The sequence below is a fragment of the Armigeres subalbatus genome, chromosome 1 (genome assembly GCF_024139115.2).
Source record: "Armigeres subalbatus isolate Guangzhou_Male chromosome 1, GZ_Asu_2, whole genome shotgun sequence".
Classification (NCBI taxonomy): domain Eukaryota; kingdom Metazoa; phylum Arthropoda; class Insecta; order Diptera; family Culicidae; genus Armigeres; species Armigeres subalbatus.
The window spans coordinates 133782621-133797352 of record NC_085139.1 but is presented as its reverse complement, the minus strand read 5'-3'; the positions used below and the strand labels follow the sequence as shown (position 1 = coordinate 133797352).

At 39.5% G+C, this 14732-nt stretch overlaps 1 protein-coding gene across 4 annotated transcripts; it reads right to left on the bottom strand.

Annotated features, from left to right (window-relative positions):
• Positions 1–520: 520 nt before the first annotated feature.
• LOC134205144 (uncharacterized) lies at positions 521–12892 on the bottom strand. Of its 4 annotated transcripts, none has more exons than XM_062680103.1 (4): positions 12551–12892; positions 12361–12500; positions 1644–1746; positions 521–1576 (listed from the first exon to the last, which is right to left on the bottom strand). In XM_062680103.1, the coding sequence occupies exons 2-4, from the start codon at positions 12408–12410 to the stop codon at positions 560–562; spliced, it is 1170 nt and encodes a 389-aa protein (XP_062536087.1). In that variant the 5' UTR covers positions 12411–12500; positions 12551–12892; the 3' UTR covers positions 521–559. The 4 variants fall into 4 exon arrangements, with proteins under 4 accessions (XP_062536087.1, XP_062536086.1, XP_062536085.1 ...); XM_062680102.1 differs by having other exon boundaries at positions 12560–12892; XM_062680101.1 differs by having other exon boundaries at positions 12361–12890.
• Positions 12893–14732: the final 1840 nt, after the last annotated feature.

Below are 14732 nucleotides of genomic sequence, written 5' to 3'. Positions count from 1 at the left end.
TGTTATTTCCGTTAGAAACTCTTCCAAAAATTCGTTAATACATTTCCGGAAAAATCTTCCAACAAAATTTCTGGAATAAATCCTGCAGGAACTTTGAAGGCTGGCTCGTCTCGATATCCGATATGAATTTACCAAGGCCTTTGCAGAGGATTTTTCGAAGGGATCCCTGAGGGAAGGTCAAAAGGACTCCTAGCGTAACGGAGACGAGCCAGCCTAGGGCTGAAAGTCTCTTTAATAAAGATACTAAAAAAACTAAAAAAGGTTCCTAGCGAAATTTTCTAAATTACAAACAAAATTGAAGGAATGTCATCGTAAATGTAGTTATTGGAATAACTTGATTTGAACTGGCTCATACAACTGATGTCAAAAGTCCGCTTAGCAATGGATAATCAATAGATTATGACAAATTACGAACATAATGACAGGAAGCAATAAGTGCTTGCCATTGAGGGTCAAGTGAGACAATAGGTTCATGGCAACGAACTGTTCCAGAGACTACAAACGATAGACTAACTCAATATTATATTTAGATTTTCACATTTATTTCATTCCCCTCTGCTCAACCATATGACAGCGTATACCCCATACTCTCCATCAGCGTTTCTTTGATCGCGGGCTGCAGAGCCTTCTGCATGTATGTGGTCAATAGTCCACGAACTCCTTTGGAAAATAGATTGTCAATTTCATTGGAATACGCTTCATCTAGTGCGTCATTTGATTCGACCGTTTGCCAACCAGCACCATTGCCAGCATAGGCGTTATAAGCAAACGGATTTCGGTCGGAGAAAACAGTTCTACTATCCGCACTGAACGTGGATGGATCATGGGAGTCCTCATCAAGAAATGCCGCTGGTGATAGAAATAGCGAATCTCCGTCGGTCAATTGAAACACGTCACTATCCGTAAGTTCAGGATCCTCGTCCAAATTGAGGGATCTTTTATGTTCCATATTTCGCTGAAATTCGTTATTATAATCCTTACTGTAGAAAGCATCATAATTTGTTGGATGTTTAGCAAGAAAATGTCTTCGTTTGGAGTTAATACGATACTTGATGCCGGTAGGCCCCTCACAACTATGAGCAAACACAGATATGAAACCAGGTTCAGAGAAGTGCGAGTCGGTCCGTACATTTGCTTGCCTACTTCTTTCACCCAATCCGCTAGGAATCAGCGGAATCGTCCTGAACTCTATGCCAGCTCTTCTTAATCGTAAAATCATGTCACAGCGGCCTCCAATGGGGTGCATTATTATCCTTCCACTGATTTGTAGGTCTGGAAATTCAAGTTTGGTATCCAAAGTTCGATTTTGTTCTATGAAGTTGCATCGATCAACGACTACCCATTGCAGGTTCTGTGGAATACGGACTTTGAGATTGGCAACTTCAACTTGTGATGTCGTAGAGAGTCCGGACGGCGGGAAAAACGTACTCCCACTGCTAGGGTGCTTGTTGTGGCTGTTAAACTTATTTTTGTACTCGGATACAATTTGTTCAATGTCTTCTTCGTAATTATTATAGGGAGATCGATTGAAAAGTGACTGTTTTTGTGGACCGGTTTCCGAAAAATCGATTAGGGACTGAAAATATGTATTATTAAATAGAAAAATGCAAAATGCAAATTTGTAAAGAATAATGAAGGTTTACACTGGATCCTGAACGCTGTTGACTTCTGCGTAGCGTGGTGTCTAATGCGGACTCTAGACGAGATGCACATTTTTGGTTATAAATATGCCGGCTGGATCTTGATCTGCCTGAAACAGAAAATACAAGTATAGTATTAGGTGTTATGTCTGTTTGTCTGTGGTATTAGTTCGCAGCATATACGATTCAGCCTCTTGGGGGTCGTACACTAATTACGTAAGCACTTATGGGGGGAAGAGGGATCTGCCATTTTCTTACGCCCCATATACATAAAAATTATTTATATTTATTTATATTGGAAAAATCTTACAAGTCGTCGTCGGTCAGTGCTGCCTACTACTGAGAACAACCCTACCCGATAACAAATATCGGATGGTGGTCATGAAACTAAAACGATAATGGTCCAGAAACCACGTGGTGTCGTGGTTATATGTATAGTGGCGGAGGGGGGTGTTTGGAAAATGACCACGATAAGTCACAGGGGGGGGAGGTGGATTTAGCTCCGAACCACGTGGTTTTTTTTAATTTTAGTTTTCTACGCGAAATGCTCTTGGTGTATTACAACAACAGCGATGTGAAAAACACACATCAGTTAAAAAATAATTCATTCTTAATGTCCACAAAGAATTTTGGAATGTAGCATACGATATAAAAACAAATTTTGGTCACGCCACCGCTGCAGATGGTTTTTGGCATAACGCCTCCGACACTTTTACATTAGCCCACTGCTGCTAAAATTTCGGTAAAATTCATGTTTTCACGAAAAAAATAAAGAAAAAATCTTAAGAACTTCAAAAGAACTTTTTGTCCATATTCAAGAAAATCCCGTAACAAAATTTTCTTTAAGAGCTTTGAAATTGCTTCATACAATTCTGTGTTGGAATTGCGATTATTTTTTAGACATTTCTCGTGGATCCTAATTTCTCATTTCAAGAATCTCTGAAGAAATTTGCTTGGAAATTAGTAAGAATTGTTGATAAAAAAAACAATCTCCAGTGTAAATTTCCTTAAAACTCCGAAGATATTCTCATGGGAGTCCTGTCTAAAAATTCAAAGCAACTCTGCATAGCATAGCATAGTTACGGTGTTCTTCGTAGATTGGACACTAGTGATACTCATGTTTTTCTTTTGAAATCCTTATTCAGATTGCTATCAGAGATCAAGGTGAATGTGGTGCTTGATTTCAATGTAGGATAAAAATAAATAATAAAGAATAAAAAAATGAAAATAAAAATAAAAAAAATCCAAGCAATCACAAATGATTTCCGGTTAAAAAAAAGATCACATTTTTTTTATTTCTACCATCGATTCTGTTGAATTTATTTAGCGAATTCTTCCGAATGTTCACGAGAATTTCCGAAGTTTTTCAAAACACTTCAAAACTCTTTTTATTGAACTTTCATGTGATACACTTTACTCGAGTCAAGTACGAGACACTGAAGACGGCATCACAGATGAGGTCGAAATACCTATCGTGTAAAGATAACATAACGTAGTGGAATTAAATGGAAAGTGCTAAACTCGTCTTAGGCAGTTAAATACATTCCACTAAAAGAGCTTTAATAATTTTTCTTAGAATTTTCCAAGGATTTTTTTTTCTTCGGGACTCTTTTACTCTCTCTCTATCCGAGCCATTATTCAAAATTTCCACGTAACAATCTTTGGATTAACTTCAGAAAAATCTTTGGAATTTCAAAGAATAAATCTTCAGAATTCACACGGATTTTGTTTTAAGTTTTCACCACAAATTTATCCGAAGTTAATCGGGAATTCATTCATTTCGGGAAGTTATTTTGATAACTTTATTGTTTTAGCTGAACATTGCTTAAAATTTTTACTTTACATTTTCTTGTGTTTTTTTTTACCAATTTCCATGCGAAAGTTGCACAAAAAATGATTCAGAAATTATGAAGACATCCACAGGAAATTACCAAATCAATCAACAATTCTTCGAAGTTTTCATTTATATTTTTTAGGAATTCCTGCTTTTTTATATAAAGGGATGAAGGCAAATCTGCATACAGACACCTGAAATTATCACTCAAGGAATGGGGTTGGCGCGGAAGGCAGAAGGCCAGACCGCCGGACCCACTGAACCAACCCAAGTAACAGAAGGTTACTTGAGTTACCTTCTCTTCTAATGTCCTGTCCCTCCTGGGACTACCTTACAGTATTACTTCTGTGGGGGAAAGCAGTACTGAAAGTACTCCTCCCAAAACGACGCCTTTCACAGTGCCTCTCTTCGATGTTTTGTTCTACGTCTGAGCCCTTTGGCTCCCTTGTTGGTGTCAGCAAGCACACAAAAGCGTTGAGCCCTTTGTTTTTTCCTTGTGCCATTCAGCACCACATCTATTTTCTTTTTATTTTAAGGAGCCATTTAGCTCTCAACGCACTCGCAAGCTACTAAGATAGTCCCCGGCGGCGGATCTATTTTGCTTCGACGGGGAGTCCCCCGGCGGCGGAAGCTCACCCTATACCGACGACCGGCATCCGTGGAAGGCTATTACATTACCAACACTACACTTTCACCTGGTTAGCATGTTCATAGATCCACTCAAGTCCTATGCACATTCTCACTTCAACGAGTGACCGGACGAGTGCCGAGGTCTGACCAAAGATTTGAGATAGCTTCCGGTTCAGTGATGCCCCGACGACCCAAAGCCGGTGCATTCGCGCGCCAAGATCTACACAACTGGTCCCCGGCGGTGGACCTAGCCTACTCCGATTAACCGATTTCCCATGTACTGCGCCTTTTAGCTTCTTGCTTAACCGTTGAGCCATATAGCTCACTCCTTGGTCGCAAAGTACTCGGATAGTCCCCGGTGGTGGATCAATCCTACTCCAACGAGGAGTTCCCCGACGTCGGAAGCTCCCCGTAACCGGCGACCCGTCTCAACGTGTGACCGGACGAGTGCCGAGGTCAGACCAAGGATTCCGGGTGGAGATAACTGCCGGTTCAATGGTGCCCTGACGACCCAGAGCCAGTGCATTCGCATGCCACGATCTACTCAGCTGGTCCCCGGCGGAGGGCCTAGCCTACTCTGATAACCGAGTTTCGATTGACTTGAGCCATTCAGCTCTCACCTTATTCGATGAGCCATTTAGCTACCGCCTTGGTCGCGATCGCGAACGACTCGGATAGTCCCCGACGGCGGATCTAACCTACTCCGACGAGAAGTTCCCCGAAAGCGGGAGCTCCTCCGAAACCGGCCGTTTCGTCACGTTCTGAGGCTACGCGCGGTAGCTACTGGCGCTGGCGTTCCCATTCATTATCAACATATATTGGTGAATTACGCGGCGGAGTACTCATGGTCCGCTATCTGTAAAAGCTGCTTGCTGCTGCTCTATTCGCCAATTTCGTTGTAGGATGTTGGCTATTCTGGCTATCCTCTTGCGACCGCGCTCTCCACTGTTCTGGGTTCTGGCACATTTGGCGATGGGTCCACCTTCCCTTAGCCGAGTTGTCCCACTCCTTCTGCCATTTGGCTACCGTTGCTGCCTTGATATTCCTTCGAGTGTTATCGGTGCCTCTGAGGGCTTTCGTACTCTCCAGCTTCCGCACGTTGCAGTTTACACTCAACGCCGATCCCCAGGCTGGACCTCCGTATCGTAGTATTGAAACCGCCACGCTTGCCAGCAACCTGCGCTTGCTGGAGCACACCCTAGAGCTATTCGCTATCATCCTCGATAGTGCCGCTATCGCCGTCGACGCGCGCTTGCAGGCGTAGTCGACGTGACTTTTAAAGCTTAACTTATCGTCGAGAATCACCCCCAATTGTTTTAGAGATCTCTTGGAGGTGATGTCGCAGCCGCCGACTCTAATTGTCGCCTCTTAAACCGATTTCCGGTTGTTAACGACTGGTGGGAGCTTTAACCTCAGCACGCCATCGTACATCACGTTCCACAGCAATGGACCTAAAATTGATCCCTGTGGGACACCTGCCGTGATGGGGGCGCTAACCAAGCCTTCGTCTATCTCGTAGATCCATACTCGCTTCTGAAAGTAACTTCCCATAATCTTGTACAGTCCTACCGGTACTCCCAGTCGAAGTAACGAGTTCGCGATCTCCATCCAGCAGGAATTCCTGCTTAAAATGCTTTAAAAACACAACCGCAAGTTCTTTTGTGATTTGCACTAAAAAAATCTTCGGAATTTTCTAGGGAAATTCTGTTTTTGGAAATTCAGATGGACTATTTTCAAATTTCTACTGGGAGTTCTTAGGAATTAATTTGGCAAGTGATCCATGGATAGGGGTGGTGGGGGTAAATTGGACACCCTAAGAACTGCTGCTGATTATCAAGTGGCTATCAAGAATTCGTATTGTTCAATGCAGGTGTGTCGAAGCTTATCTTATTGGTTAACAAAGCCTGTTGTGAAAAAAATTTGGAAAAATATTTGAATATATTATTTTGATCATTTAAAATTAGTCCAAAATAGTTCAATTTTATTTTGGGCGGGGTAAAATGGTCAGGCGGTGGGGTAAAGTGAACAATATTGTAAATAAAGCAAATAAGTCGATCAAAATATTTTAAACTAAATACATATTCTTAATAATATTCTAAATGTTCCCTGACAGGTATAAACCCTTCGTTTTATCACAGACAAACAGACGTACCGTGCTTGATCAAAATTATAGGGCGGGATTTTTTAAATATTCAATTGACCATTGCTCAGTGAAATATTACCAGGTTCCTTTGGTTTTGGCATGGTTCGGCAAGAAATTCATCTAGTTTTGAAAAAACGGATGAAAAATCTTGTTTTGGCCGCAGGAGAAATTCTGGATTATTTTAGGGCAACTCAAAAATACTAGATTTTGTGCGCCTATATTATTCAAATGGATAGAATGTTGGCCCTTGTTATACTCTTTTACATAAACAAGAGCTTTTACTGAGTTGATTGATATATGGATATCACAGATCGGATGACAAACATCTGAGATATGGATGTTTCCATGAACGAGGTGCGTTGTATGGAAATATTCGCTCAGGAGTGTAGAAGTTGTACGACAATGTGTATGTGTAGCGTAAATGACCAGATCCCCCTTTTCTTCACCCCCTGATTAATGATCCCACTGTCAACCGAACCGATTAAGGTTGAAAATTGAGCTAGTTTGTCTCCATTTCTCTGTCAGAACATTGCTCACTTTACCCCCAGGCGACATGGCCAATTTACCCCATAGCTACATGTTTTTCAAATAAACTAAGAAACCTAAACTAAGAAAAACAATTAAAAAACTAACTTCTATCAACCAGTTCCGCTTCATAACAAGCAAAATGAACGATGTGAACGATATTTTGGTTTAGAACTACTAATTTAGAGTTTTCATGGCTTAAATGCAACAGTGCCGAAATTACATCAAGCTAGCATTTCGCGAAAGCGCGCAGAATTTTGCTAAAACCTAGCTGCTAAATAGATATTTCATGATTTGAAATAGCTCAGAGAGCATGAAATGTTTGATTTATGGTGTAGCATGGAAAATAATACGATAAATTCATAAACAGGGGATAAACAAGCCGTTACCCACTTTACCCCGCCTGTTCACTTTACCCCCGCTACCCCTACCTGGTTGGCTACAGCGTCGATACGCCTATGCCTGGCGTATTGTCGAGCTCCATAATCGTCGGTCATGGACGTTCCTCCAATTATTTTGGCATATTTCTAATAGTTTTTTTTTTTGTAAATCTAAAAGAAACTCTACTGAAAATTTTGAAGAGTTTCTTTTGGAAAATAGAAAAATTTCCATTGAAAAATCAAAAGAATTTCCTTTGAAAATTCGGAAAAGTTTTCCTAGGATATTAAAAAAAATCAAATAAAAATTCTGAAAAAAAATCAGCTGGACATTCTTTCTAATTCGAAAAGTTATTCGGAATTGGATGTTTATTGGAATATTTATCGTAAATAGTTATGTATTTCGGAAAATCCGTCCACCGCTAGTTCTTCGAAATTTCCACAGAAATACTTAGACAGTTGAATACATTGGAATTCTTCCAAGGAATTTCCGAACAATTTGTCGTGGAAGTTACAATTTTTTTTCCGTGGGGACTCCAAAGAATTTCTTGTGTGTTTTATGAAGGGTTTCCCATGGAATTCCAGCATAATTATTCTTAAAATTCAGATAGACTTTTCGCGAATTGAAAAAAAAATGTTGACCTTCCGAACAATTTTTGATGCAAAAATTATGTAAATTAAAAAAAAACTCAGCCGAAATTAAAAAAAAATCGGGGAAATTAAATAGTTCTGATCGAAGTCGAATGAGTTAGACTGACATTGTTACAGCCGATTTTTTGTTTGTTTTATAATTTCGCAATCCTAGACAGAACATGCTGCTTCTGGCTAAAATGTTGTTTGCGTGACACCAAACATTTTTGTTCCTACTTCTAGTTATGCATCGATTCTGAAGAGATAAAATAAATTGCTTCTTATATTCTACGACTCTGATGGTATTATTAAGTTTACACCAATTTCTTCTTCTTTTTCTTCTTCTTATTGACATTACATCCCCACACTGGGACAGAGCCGCCTCGCAGCTTAGTGTTCATTAAGCACTTCCACAGTTATTAACTGCGAGGTTTCTAAGCCAAGATACCATTTATGCATTCGTATATCATGAGGCTAACACGATGATACTTTTATGGCCAGGGAAGTCGAGACAATTTCCAATCCGAAAATTGCCTAGACCGGCACCAGAAATCGAAGCCACCCTCAGCACCCACCCTTACACCAAATTAATCAATTCAAATGGGAAGCTGCACAAATATGAAGAAAACATAGGTGTCGACGAAAAGTCCTGCGATACTGGGACTTGAAAATTATTCCAGGCAATAAATTTCCTTAGGAAGCCTGTTTTTTATGATAATCCCATTGACCAATTAGGATAATTGATCGTAAAATTCATTCTTCTGCTTATTCATCTTCTTCTTCTTCAATGGCTCTACATTTCAACTGGAACTTGGCCGGCTTTTCAACTTAGTATACTATTAGCACTTCCTCAGCGGAGCCGAGACATTATGATAGGGGAACGGTTCAGCACTTCATCCCTTAGCTCCTATTTCCATCCCATTAAAAACACAGCAATGAAAAGGAATTTGGTTTGTTTCTTAATTTTGTGATTTTTTCACATGCGTGCTCACATGTTAGCAAAAATAAGCGACGAGATTGGTGCTGTATTTCTTTGTTTTGCGATGAGATGAATATATGTTCAGTGAGATGGAAAACGGAACAGTTCCCCTATTCAAAAATCGATATCATGTGATGTCCCGTTGGACTCCAGTCTAATGCTTGTTTGCAGATTTCGTTTCCGCTCCTGTGTAAGGTGTGGCCGATCCAGCCCTAGTTCCGATCCCAAATTCCTGTCTCTGGGTACAACAACGATGGAGCTCGGTATTTTAGATCCAGTTGTGAGGCCACCAGGCACGAATTTGGTACCGCAGGCATCTGTTGATGAACACCTGCAGCCTGAGTGTTCTCCACTGATACACGTCATGTTTCACTAGCGTATAACAGTACAGATTTCACATTAAAGTTAAAAACTCGGAATTACCAAGATATTGGAAGTTTTCAACACTTTCACTGGGAGGGGTCGCTGTGATATCCATCCAACCATTTTGTTTTGTTGACGTTGATGATTAAACCTGCCGAAAAGCGCTTGGCAAGGTCGTTCAGCTTACTCTGGATATCAGAACGCTGTTGAGCGAGGAGTGTTACATCATCCTCAATTCGAAGTCGTTTAGGTGCTTCATGGCTATAGGCTGCCATACCAGCCCGCGATTCAGTTCACGGTCAATCGCACCTACCAGAATCTCGTCGATTACGATGAGGAACAGTAACAGTGATAGAATACATCCTTGCCTCACATAAACTACGACCCGGATATGGTCAGACATGATTCCATTGTGCAGCACTCTACACGAGAAGGCCTTGTACTGTGCCTCGATGAAACCGATGATTTTATCAGGAATCCCCTTGCGTCCCAGGGCACCCCGCATATTCTCGTGATTTAGACGATTGATGTACTCTTGAAATTCGTTGACCTGCTCCAGTATGATACGATCGTGGCAATATGGTCCACACAGAATTTTCCGGTATGGAATCCGACGTGCTGCCGCCAAAGATCCGCATCGATTTTCTTCTGAATCCTCGTGAACAGGATAACTTTGCATAGAACTTTGAGAACGGTATACAGCAACATAATGCCTCGCCAGTTATCGCATATACTCTTTTTAGGCACCTTCACTAAAATACCTCGCATCCAGTAGACCGGGAAAGTAGCAGTGTTCCAGATATATTAAAATTCAGAAAACAATTCTGAAATTTCTACAATAATGCTACTAAAAGAAACAACTAGAAGGTTATTTGCATCTCAAAGAACACATAGAATATATTTTGACCCTGTGATTCCTGAACTGGATTCCGGATACTTCCAGAGCTACGAAAAATCTCAAATATTTTTAGGAATCTAGGGATATTCCGAAAATTCTAAACCATAACAGATTTTTCTCGAAATTCTAGAGACATATTCGCGATTCCATATTTTTTGTAATCTGGTGCATCGAAGAGGTGTGCGAGTTCTAGTTATCCTAATACCTGATGCACATTACAACATGAGGATTTCATCGGAATTTCCGTATTCAAGAAAAAATTCAACTCCCATCATGGTGCGTTCAGAATGATTTTAAATTAGGATAAATTCCTGTTTTTGTCCATCTTAAAAATTCAGCGTGTTTATCATATATTTTGAGGGGAAAAACCACGTGGTCATAGGTGGGTGAGAGGGGGAGGGGTCCACCAAATGCCCACGATAAACCACATGGGGGGAGGGGGTTGAAAATCTTGAAAAAATATAACCACGTGGTTTCTGGATGGCTAATTCATGCATTCTTCTCTTAGACTAGGCGTTCCGTGTTTTCTTAACACTATCATCCTTATTTGGTATGTTACATTTTTAGTTATTATTAATACAGTTCAATTGCCTCTGGCAGTTAGTATTTTTCCTATGGTTTAATTGAACTATGTAGGAATTACATTGTTTTAAACTCAAACTAAACTTAACCTAATTTATACTAAGGGTACAAGGAGCTAATCGTTGCAATAGAGGATTGCAACGATTTTTGTATAAAATTGGAAATTATTTTGTTGGATATTTGTTGCAATGTCTCAATATTAGAAATTCTATGAAGTTCATTGGTACTATACCACGGATGCAACTTCTGAATCATTTTCAAAATTTTATGTTGAATCCTTTGAAGTGCCTTCTTTCTGGCATTGCAGCAATTAGTCCATATTGGCACAGCATACAACATGGCTGGTCTAAAAATTTGTTTGTAAATCAAAAGTTTGTTCTTAAGACAAATTTTTGATTTTCTGTTTATAAGTGGATATAGACACTTAATATATTTGTTACATTTGGCTTGAATGCCTTCAATGTGACTTTTAAAAGTTAATTTTTGATCTAGCAGAAGTCCTAAACATTTAGCTTCGCTAGACCAATTAATTGGAATCCCATTAATATTGACAATATGCCTGCTAGAAGTTTTCAAATAAGAAGCTCTCGACGTATGTGGGAAAATTATACGCTGAGCTTTGGAAGCATTCGGGGAAATTTTCCATTTTTGCAAGTAAGTGGAGAAAATATCCAAACTTTTTTGCAATCTACTACAAATGACACGAAGGCTTCGTCCTTTGGCTGAGGGGTCCGTGTCATCAGCAAACAAAGATTTTTGACACCCTGGTGGTAAATTAGGTAAGTCAGAAGTGAAAATGTTATACAATATGGGCCCCAGTATGCTGCCTTTGGGAACACCAGCTCTTACAGGTAATCTATTAGATTTAGAATTCTGATAGTTTACCTGCAGTGAGCGATCTGATAAATAATTTTGAATCAGTTTAATAATGTACAGAGGATAATTAAAATTCATCAATTTTACAATCGAAACTTCATGCCAATGATTCAGCCCTTCGTTATTGCTCTTGAGGTTTGAGAAATTTATCAAGGCAACGGAAAATTATTTTTCTTATACATTAAGTCACCTAAAAAATGTAGCATTAACAGCACATCACAAATCTATCGTGCATCATGTAACTCCAACTTCATTACCGCCGTACTATTTCAAGATCAGCTATGGGTTATAATATTTACCCGCAGACATGGTGAAAACTGTATAAGAACTGGGCATATGCGAAAAAGCTAGATTCTTATACAAATTTTGTATGAGACCTTACAATTTTGCAAGTTTTTCTTACAATATTTGTTTGTGAGCTTACTTTTTCTGTATAAGAATCTAACATTTTCGCATATGCCCAGTTCGTATATACAGGTTTTGGTTGGTGCTTAGAAAATCTAACAGTCACTGGTTGGGTGCACGAACAATGGAGAAGGTTAGAATTAAGGATTGAGTAATTGCAATGCTTTCCATGCATTAATAAAAAAACTTTATGAACTCTCCTATGAGTTCTATTCCGAGACTCGCATGGCCCTAGATCACATAGACAGTCCTGATCCTATTATGAATGACAAGCATGCTTTTTTGCTGTTGTTGTACTTTACACAACGGTGCAAGTCCTGGAAGGTTAATCATTCATTTCCTCGAAAGTGTTTCACCAAACTACACCATCTACTAAATACGGCTATTTGTACTCGTTACCACAATCCAAAAATTACACTAGAGCCTTCCTTAACGTCACCATTCACTTTTATTAACATGCAACTGCGCCAGATCTCACCTATGACTGCAGGCGATGATAAAGAATACAACAGCAAAATCCCAAACCATACGTTCATTTTCTCTATGAACTCGTAGGTCATAAGCACTTAACAGAAATGTTCTTTAGTTGTATGATACTCATTTGATCGCGTTATAAGTCTGCAAATAAATAATTCAATCTATTCCAGGAACTCCACCAAACCACGAACGTCTCTCACGCGATTGATGTAAAACATGGGAAATGCCAATGCAACACCGCTTTCCGGACGCAGCCCGCCGATAGAAGTAAATGCTACCTCCGATGTCTTCCGTTGGCTGTGATCAACTGATGCCCGGGGAATCGTTTTTGGAAGGCTCTGACCCAAGTACATGCGACTTTGGTAGATGATGTGCTGCGGTGCCTTCTATTCGAATCGACCAACCGTAGTTGGTAGCAAGTCAGTAGTGGTAACGAACGAGTGCGGTTGAATGTAACCAGCTTAACCCATCCTCTACACTGCAGTGGCACAGGTTTTAATTTAATGCAACTCAGCGACAACAAACATCTTAATGAGAGCGCATTTAATGCCTTTTTAAATGAAAAGGGTGGCTTCAACCATAATGTGGTTGTTTGGTTCATATACTGCTCAATCAGGGGAGCTTCGAACGTTGCCAATTTAGACTTGATAGAGCGCTCAAATTTAAGTTGAAATCGAAACTGCTCAAGTTTACCCGTTCAGTCATTTGAAGTGTGAATAATTCATAGTTACATTCGATATCAGTTTCCTTTGAAATACCTATTTCCGTTCCGTTTCGAGTTATCCTTTCTAAACTTTATTTTGTGTTTGTTTTTTTATTGCATTATTTTAGTGAATATTTACGAAAACAGTTATCCAAATTATATTTACATTTGAATGTGCGTTATGCGTGGGGACTTATCAAGGCAAGGCATTGGAAGTGTTTTGAAATGTTAGGGCCATACTTAAATAAAAACTAAAATTATTTCTCCTAGTAATGATACTGCCTTTCTTACATTCATCCAAGACTTTTATTTTTGATAAACTACCATAATCCGGAGACAATTATTCAGCGGGGTAATACCTGAGTTATATTTTCTTGGCAAATGTTTGCAGATAATTCAACAGTTAAGATCTCGGTATATTTGACCGAAAATTGGTATTTTTGCTGGGATTTTGGTGGCAATGTTATTAAATGTTCATGGAAAATGGGTGCGGGATGTTAGTTAACATAATAGACTGTTGGAATAATAAACTTTAGGCTCAACCTTCATTAGATCATTGGCGCATTCTATGGCTATCTTCCGCCCTACTTATATTATGCCTCAATTTAGTATAGAGCTTGCCGAAGTTTAATCATATTTTTCTTTTGCTTCGGAAGTGTTTCCCGATGAAAACAAATCCTATAGGTTATAGGCTGGTGCAAGATGGTTTCTACTTCTATCACACCAAACCTTGAACTCTTCGGAAAACTACCGCACTTTGCCACATTATTGGGAAAACTCGAAAAAAGCCCTAGCGGTTCAAATTGGCGTTACACACTTCCCATAGATCGGATCACTTTGCTAAAATAAATCCAGATAAAATATTCTTTATAATTAACGCAAAAAACGAGACGAGCCAGCCTCGGGCTGAAAGTCTCGATAATAAAGACAAAAAAAAAACGCGAAAAAAGTTCAAAACAAGCGCGGAATTTGAGAACGGTCAGACTTATTAGTTTATGGGAAAAAAAACTTTAAAAATATAAAAATCTATTCAAAATTTTCTGAAAATCCTGACGATACCTCTTTACGGTAGCATCAAATAAAGTTAGCAACGAAGCTACATATTGAAATGGTTGCTCATTGTCTTACATGCATGTCAGTTTTTACAGTAGCAGACGGTTCCGCCTGGAAAAATGCATGCAGATTAGATTTCCAGCTTTGATTAGAGCTTGCTACAGTTTTTTTTTTCTAGACATCGGAAACAAAACAAAGCTGAAGAACCCACCGATAACAATCGCAAAGCTAGGCGCTAGGCTCCTCAGGTTCAAGATCATTGGTGGAACATGAAGGTATGGGGATCTATGCTCCCATAGAAAGACACATTTATGCACCGTTTGGTAAATGGCAATGAAAAGTGAAGTTTTCGACCCGTTACCAAACGAGTTTTATTATTCCATCAATGCAACAGTAGGCAATAATAGTGGAAGGTTCATTTCCCCCACGCTGATAGAAAGTATAAGATCTTCCTCCATTTTCCGCCCTTTGCATCGAGGACTAATGCGTGCCTCTTGCTAAGTGTGAACAGAACTGGTTACACTTGAAGTGATTTCAATGCAAGGAAAACAGGGTTCGCTGTTGGGTTACTTTCCATTTTTGAAATACCTACTTTTTCCAATTGCATCTTTTTCTGA

Excerpts from the sequence above, each read along its gene's own strand:
- LOC134205144 (XM_062680100.1), bottom strand. The coding sequence starts at position 12,442 with ATGACCTACGAGTTCATAGAGAAAATGAACGTATGGTTTGGGATTTTG. Across the intron at positions 1,751-12,360 it reads ATCATCGCCTGCAGTCATAG|GCAGATCAAGATCCAGCCGG; the intron begins GTGAGATCTGGC and ends TTTCTGTTTCAG. Across the intron at positions 1,577-1,643 it reads AACAGCGTTCAGGATCCAGT|TCCCTAATCGATTTTTCGGA; the intron begins GTAAACCTTCAT and ends ACATATTTTCAG.